Source organism: Montipora foliosa, chromosome 6 (genome assembly GCF_036669935.1).
Source record: "Montipora foliosa isolate CH-2021 chromosome 6, ASM3666993v2, whole genome shotgun sequence".
NCBI lineage: Eukaryota > Metazoa > Cnidaria > Anthozoa > Scleractinia > Acroporidae > Montipora > Montipora foliosa.
In genome coordinates this window covers 52404920-52412924 of record NC_090874.1, presented here as the reverse complement: position 1 = coordinate 52412924, position 8005 = coordinate 52404920, and the positions used below count along the sequence as shown (strand labels likewise).

The 8005-nt window shown below is 38.3% G+C and overlaps 1 protein-coding gene across 3 annotated transcripts in view; it reads right to left on the bottom strand.

The window, feature by feature from the left end:
- The window catches only part of LOC138007716 (uncharacterized), a 26597-nt gene extending 18621 nt beyond the window's left edge, over positions 1-7976 (bottom strand). The window contains exons 1-4 of one of the 3 annotated variants that reach the window (XM_068854772.1): positions 7848-7976; positions 5813-6202; positions 4213-4373; positions 1925-2129 (exon numbers count right to left, since the gene is read on the bottom strand). In XM_068854772.1, coding sequence (XP_068710873.1) covers positions 1925-2129; positions 4213-4373; positions 5813-6202; positions 7848-7914 — 823 coding nt within the window. In that variant the 5' untranslated portion in view covers positions 7915-7976. Of the gene's footprint in view, positions 1-1924; positions 2130-4212; positions 4374-5812; positions 6203-7390; positions 7540-7592; positions 7705-7847 lie in introns of those variants that run through there. The other 2 variants (XM_068854773.1, XM_068854774.1) reach the window with 2 other exon arrangements.
- Between the last annotated feature and the right edge of the window lie 29 nt (positions 7977-8005).

Below are 8005 nucleotides of genomic sequence, written 5' to 3'. Positions count from 1 at the left end.
GTACAAACAAAATCTCAGTTACGTACATGTACAGTGTATTAAACCAAGTCCGTAATTGATGCAATGAGTTTATTGGACAATTGAGGTACCCTGTTTGAAATATTAAAAAGCGAATCAAATTGAATGGCTGGGATAGTGGTACAAATAATTTGCCTGGCAAACTCCTTTCACTGGGCCCTGCCCATGCAACCTTAGGGGATTTACATGTCGATTGCAGAAAGAATCACTTCTGCCAGCATTAATTTTTATTGAAGTATAATAGAATCACATTTTGGCACACAGCATAAAACTGAGAGGTACAGGGTTCAGCTTTGCTGTCACTTTGCTGTCACTTTGCTGTCACATAAACGAAACTTGCCATGCTGTGTCTCATCTGCCAGCCCCCATCAAACCATGGTAAGGGAATCTTTCATTGGTACCATTTCTAAAAGCAAGTCACCGGACGTCCCACAGGAAGTTGCAAACTTATGCAGGTAGTGGACAAATTTCTTGCAACACCGGAAAAGCCATAATTGCAAACACATGACAGAGGGAGGTGGGGGTGGGGGAAATTGAGAGAAGGTACAATGCACCAGTAACAAGAAATGGATTAGGGTGCTCTACCAGCAGTCTTGACCATTTCCCTTTTTGCAGTGTGATTGCTCAAAAGGATGACCAGAGTTGCTAGGAAATGACCCACAAAGGAATGCAAGCTAGAGCTGCGCCGTCACCACCACCACCACAAGGTTTCCACCATTCTGTCCGCAGTTAAGTGGGATGTCTACACATGTACAGAGGATGGCTCTATGGACTATAGACTTTAACCCTTTCACCCCCGTGGGGTTCCCCATTGACAAGTAAAATCGTCTGGTGTTAGACAGAGTAAAATCTATAAGTGGCACTCTTGGGAGTGAAAGGGTTAATACATTTATTGAGAAACACAGTGATTGAGACTTTTTGGGGTGAGAACAGACCATGGGCATTGAGGTGGCTGATGAACTTCAAGAAAGCAGAACGAAAAACTGAAAGAAGGTGCATGGATAGAGAGATCCCTGGCATCTATCAGACCTTGAAATCGAACATTGCAGCAAGGGTCAAACCCCTCCGTTAACTCATTGACCCTGGGAGTAAGACACATTAACTGGGGGAGTCCTAGGTAAGGTGCTTGAGGTGTCAATGGGTTAAAACCTTCTCCGTGACAGTTGCAGCCATTATTCTATATAGACCCCACTTTCCCAAAACAAAGCTGCAGTTCCCCAGTCTACGTGACCACATGCAAAGGCTCCTCTCGTGATCCACAGGTTTTGTAGATGACCAATGTATCAGATGGCCCAGAGAAGCTGTTGGAAGTCCCCTGTCTTGATAAGACATTACCAGTTACACTGAACTTTCTGAATGTCTAAGTCTTCACCAAAAACAATAAAATAATTCTTATTATATAATTAGATTTCCTGTGTATTTAACTAATTTCAGGTTTGTTTAGAAAATACATGACTTCTGCATTGATGAAAGTCACATCTTATGTGGAGAGGTCAGTGTCACAAAGTTTGAATTTCGGACTGGTGAGGTACAAGACATGTGACCAAGGTGAGTCTCCAAGTTTAAAACTGAGAAAAAATTAACACCATGTTGTGAATCTTGATCTTTATTAGGAACCCACTGACTCCTGCCTGACTAACGCCAGACAATTTTACTCGTCGACAACTGACATGGGGGCATCATGGGGCGACTGAGGAGGCTAGAGAATGGGTGAAACACATTACTCTGCTCTTGACGTACCATTAATGCATGCAGCTACATGCATGTACATGTACACTATTAAGACATGGGTTAATAAAAATAAAATTCAATTTAATTATCACTGAACTTTACCATTTACTGACAATAAGCTACTGAAATAATCAGTACTAGTATGTATTATACACCACATAATTATTAGCAATACCTTTAGGTTGAGTCTTAATTGACACTGGCCCTGCTGGTATAATATATGGAGGATCCCCACAAGTACAGTTGAACTCATTTCCAATGGACTTTGGATGTATTTCTGATTGATGGAAAGCGCAACAGACAGTAGCAGAATACTCAGTCCAGGGTAAAATGCTTTTGAAGATGTGTGTAGTAATGTTCCCTTGCTTTCGCCTAGTAAACTTAAAACAAAGGCCACACATGATCAGTATCAAGTTGAACATAAATCATCCTTTCAATTACACAATAATAATATTATTATTAAAGACTGATTCACAATTCGCCATCAGTTCAAGTTGCAATATTGAATACAGACAATAGTTGCGGTAGCATTAGGGAGTTAGCACTAGAGTGAAACCAAGTTCTATTTAAACAATAGAGTGTTTCTGTCGAGTAACTATCCGCTGATAGTTGTGCCGCGGAAATTTGATGTTCTTAGAACAAATTTTGCCCGAGAAGCGAAGCTTCGAGGGCAAATATGCTAGTTTTAAGAACATCAAAAATAATTTCCAAGGGGCAACTATAGATCCGAGACATAAACACTCTATTGTCTTTATTGTTCACTACTAAATTTTCTTCCGCGCGCCAGCTCAAAAATCACGTTGAATTATTTTCAACTTTATTAGATGAAAGCCGTGTCAGCCAATGTAAAATTTGAAAAAGAAAACAAACAAAAACCCTCTTAATACAATTTTGATTGTTTATTTTCCATAAGGCCGTTTGTTTACATAGGTATTTTAAACGGACGACTACTATCCATCCGGGTATTTTCCTCGGACGGACACTATGGGCTGATAGTGTCTCTCCGCGGATGAACACTATCGCGTCACATGATCAATTTAAACCAATAAAAATCGGAGAAAATTTAGTGGTGAACTATAATGTTCAGTATTCCCCTAGGGATTAAGACACCAGAGAGTTGATGCCAGATCTAGAGTAGTGTCAACACTAGTGTTACCCTGTATTTCTCTCAAGTGTGACCGCAACCACTTAAATAATACAGGGGTTTAGATTCTAGGACGAGGACGACTACGAGTACGAGATTTTCTAATAGAACAACAGCAAGTGCAAACCAGCGACACTTTGGCGGGAAAAACATGATACCATCAACATTTTAGTACGAAGTTTTCCAAAAGTGTCGTCGTGTCAAAACAAGACACCGCAAGGACATGTGCCCTGTTAAGTCACTATATTTTGGTCGCAAAAAACAAAAAAAGGAAAATTGAAAAAAAGATGAATACAAATAAACATTTTGCTATTAAATTTTATAAAAAGAAAAAATTATGTACGCTTCCTTTTTAGTTTTATAGGGAGTGAAGCATTAAATAGGACCTACTACATAGTATGAGACGGAAGAAAAATTCTTTCTTTTTTTTTCCTTAAAAATAATGTCCCCACATTACGTCCGACCACAGTTAGGCTTTGGTCAGACATGAATAAATTTTGTTCGGCCGATGTCCGATGACCGACAGTCGATGTTATTTGCAGCCCTGGGCCAATCTAGTGTTACAGTAGTTTGATTGCGTCACAGAAACACCCTCTTATTTAGGTTGAAACCCATTTCCTGAAGGGCCAAACTAACGACCCTTTTTCTGCAACAAGGTCAAGTGCTTGCTAGACTTTCTGTAAAGCTACCTCTCTGATATGCATCTGATGGGACTCAGAACCACGATCTGTTGGACCAGTGGGGTTGTAACTTCAACAGAGGAGGATTGCTCGTATAATAATAATAATAATAATAATAATAATAATAATAATAATAATAATAATAACAGAGAAATATCTATATTGCTCGTAAATTTATAGTTCTTACCTTTTGGAGATATTTTAATTTTTGTTAATATTTTTATTATGCAAATAAAGTGATTATAATAATAATAATAATAATAATAATACTAATAACAATGTGGGATTTTAACATCCAATGCAACCAAAAAATAGAACACAGGAGACCCAACTTTATTATATTCGACAAAGAAAACAGAAGGGCATTCATTTGATAATTGATGTACTGTAGCAGTACCTGGTGACAACAAAGCAAGAAAGAACTGGAAAAAATTAGTACTGCGAAAAACTGCTCTACTTGGGACAGCAAGGATTCTTTAGTTAGAAGTGTGTTGGACATTAAGGAGACCTAGGACCTGAGGTTGCAGGTGGCAACCGGTGGAAGTACATGTACATTGTATTGTATATAATTATTAAATAAATATAAATTATATACATGTATTTCAAACAAAACAAAAAAGACAAACACAAAGCACTTACCTTTGAGCACTTTCCTGATTGACCCTTATCATTGTAAAGCATAACTCGACAAGCCATTGTACTCCAGACTTCATAGGTTATCTCATGTGGACGTTCCCAAGAAACACTCAATTCCCTTCTTTCTGTTTCTATTATTTGTACAGATCTTGGTAGGATTACAACTGGCACAAAACAAAGTCAAACAGACTTCCATCAAATGCTAATTAGCCAGCATCAAAAATACCATAATTATACTATTCGTTTGTCCCTCCAAAATTTTACATAAGCATTGCTCTTATTTTCTCTTGGGACTTACAATGGTCCCAAGAGAAACTGGAAACAAGGCTCATGCAAAATTTTGGAGAGACAAATAAAGCTCAGTATGGCATTTTTGATACTGTCTAATTTCCATAACCCAAGTGTTTGAACTGTAATCCAAAAATTATAAGCTACCATATTTACACGTGTGTATAAATGACCCCCATTTTTGATGGCAAAAAAAGCAATTTTTTAGTTTCTTTGTTAAATGTTCATGGGATACTAATCTCGTATTCTTAGATTTCTGGAACTGTGGATACACATTCAACAAAAGTTCTTAGAAAATCGAACACGTAAACCTAATTAAACTAACTTGCTTCGTTGTTCAAGGATAAAGCTAGGGCTTTTAGAGGATAAGCACAACATCACAGAAGCAGCAGGAGTCAATCTTTGAAAATGACTTCAAAAACGATGCAAAATGTGCAACTGGTTTAATCGTAGTTACTATTAAAAACAAGGAATGATCTACTGTAACAAATTGGCCTACAATGAGCTACAATGACCTACAATGATTTACAATGACATACAATGACCTACTACAATGATCTACAATGACCTACATGCAGATACAAACACAGATGTGCATCTGCGTTTTGCATTATGTGTTTCCTGCATGCATGTTTTGAACACCGTACTTAATAGTCCTGGGCCCACTTGTTCGAAAGCCGATTAACTTAATTAATAATCCAGGATTGGCGTACATCTTTTGTTTCATGTTTTCAATTCTTTGGTGAAAGCTTGTTTTGTTTACTCTTGTTTTTCAAGATTGACTTCTTCTAATGTATTAGCAGCATTGAACAGCATAATTGGGAGTAAAGAAATACATTTAAACTCTTTGGTAAAAGTTTCTTTTGCTTACTCTTGTGACTTTTTTTTCAAAATTGACTTCTTCTAATGAAACGCTTTGCCGAATATCAGCATTGAACAGCATTTAGGAGTAAAGAAATAAACTCCTTGGTTAATTTTTAATCTAAGCATTAATTGGCTCTTGAACAACCAGGCCCAGATGTTTCCCACGACTTCGTCTGAGGAAACATCAGGACTCTCAAGAAAACAAAACACTTAATAGGAACCTTTAGATTGGAGGAGGAGGACGAAGTGCGCATGCTCAGAACAGAAAACTTGTACTCATAGTTATCCTTGTCCTCCAATCTAAAGGTCTCTAATATCGCTGAACTGCACTGCATTTTAAAAGTAATACAATCATGCATCTGCGTACATGTAGGGAAAGACTAAGGTTTGTTTAGCGACTACATGAAAAGTTACTACTACGCTACTACATGTATGATTCACAGATACTCACCTAAGTCAAAGTATGTCCGTCCTATGCATGTCATATTGTAAGAGGAAGTATTCTGTGTCTTCACACTTGCAATGAACCACAATGCAAAATATTCATTTTCTACCATTCCCAATGAATTGCAGTTTGCCGTGCTGTTACAAATTATGCAATTCAGAGATCTCATGATACCAGATGCACTTGACTGGTTTTTTACAAAACAGCAATTATCTAGACGGCGAGCATGACTGATGGCTTTATCATAATCTTCACAAGAATCAGTTGTGTCATCATACAGCAACTGGTAGTGCACAAGTCCCTCTAAAGGAACAGTCTCCATCGAGACATTAACCAACACAGGCAGAGGCCAGCCAAAACGAAACACTTTGGGGTTTTTTGGCTTTGGTACGAGTACTGCAACAATAAAAAGTACAACAATAGAGAAAGAATCAAGGGCAAATTATTATTCTCCACTATTCTGATTTTAAGAAATCATTTCCAGAATGGGTATTAACAAATTGACCAAAAAAAGCAGACCAAGAGCTAGGTCTAGCTAATGCTAAGGGCAAAGTAACAGTTAAGGTGGTGTACATAAGCATGCAGTGTACATGTATCTTTTTCATCTGCAGCCCACCTTCAATAATTCTTTATAGGGTAAGGGATGGCAGAAAGCCTACTGCCCCATATTATTTGAAGTACACAGTTTAAACAATAAAATCCTGGGGGGTCACCCAGCTGCTAGCGGTGCCTTTCTTTTACTTGTTCGATTTTGGCATTCTTGAGAAAGCTGGCTCTCCATGAAACGAGTAAGATCTTTATTGCGCATGCCCTGCATGTTGCCAGGTTACAGTTTCTAGCCCAGGCCTAATATGGTAATAGGCGAATGCTTGCTGCAAATTTTACTTGTTTGCTCCCTGCAACATGTCCTCTGCTTGTTGTCGTTTTCCTGAAGGAAAATCGGTTCATGAACCAACAAAAACTGTTGCTTAATTCGCCTGAAATGCCAGTAAAATTTGTAACATTAGGAAAACAAAGGATAAAAATTTTCATGTTGCCTTTGTTGTGGAACAAACTTGTACGGAGCTGGAAGTACCTGCCCTATAACTTAATTATAATAATTTATAATGAGTCATGAAAGCCTTTCCAAGAAAATTGCCCAGCTGGTGTCAAGAATAACTGGTGTTGGCTTCGAGCAGTTTTCATAGTACAGCAGGCTCAATTATTATAACAATCGGTTTTATCACTAAACGGATGCTCACAATGGAAAAACCAGTTAGACAAGAGAAAACAAGATTGACTAGTCCAGAAGAGTTGACACGATTCAGGCAGAGCCTTCTTTTCTCCTCCTCAGTAAAGAAAAGACAAAAGGAGGCTCTGCTTGCAGGGTGCTGTGAGTTAGAGAGTGAAGAGTCAAGCTGGAACTGATGCCAAACCAGTGAAATTCTCACCTTTAAAAACACCAGCATCCAATCAAATACGTATTAATAAATTTTTAAAGGCTATATAATTTTAAATTATAGCCTTTACATAATTATAGTCCCTGTCTGGTCGACAAAATTTGCAAATGGACATTACACTTTTTTTCCAGTCCCTTGAAAATACCTCCATTGTAATGAAATTAATTAACTCTTTTCTAAACCAGTGATATGATCTTCTCCGATACACTATATACAGTTTGTCCAATATGGCGACCAATTACGGAATCGCGAGACGTCGCACGAGAGCTAGCAGTGATTTGTGCCTTTTTTCGCTGGTTCTAAAATTTGCGGGACAATTAATAAATCACCGCATGTAAAGAAGCTACCTTGAAGCACAGATCACAACCAGCAGCTTATCTCGATCGTTGAATTTGCCTTTATATAACATCTCGCATCGTGACAAATGCAGTAGGTGAGTAGTTTGTGGACTGTCACAAGGGAAAATCGATGACCTTTTGGCTGTAATTTGAGACATGGACACCGTTGTCGGGCGATCAAGTTTTAATGGAGGCATTGACGATTTCATGTGACACGTTGTGCATTTTTCACGCAATGGTTAGGCCAAATCTGAGCATTCTTACCTGAAGCGATACAAACAGCAACTCCACACGTTGTAACATAAAACAGTCGATAAAAATTTAAGATCATGTCGCTGGGAAAGGCTGAAAAGCCCCTTCCACGTTCGAGGAGGTGCAGTAAAGTATGCAGGTATGTAACCGGAAGTGGTTTGTCTTCGAAT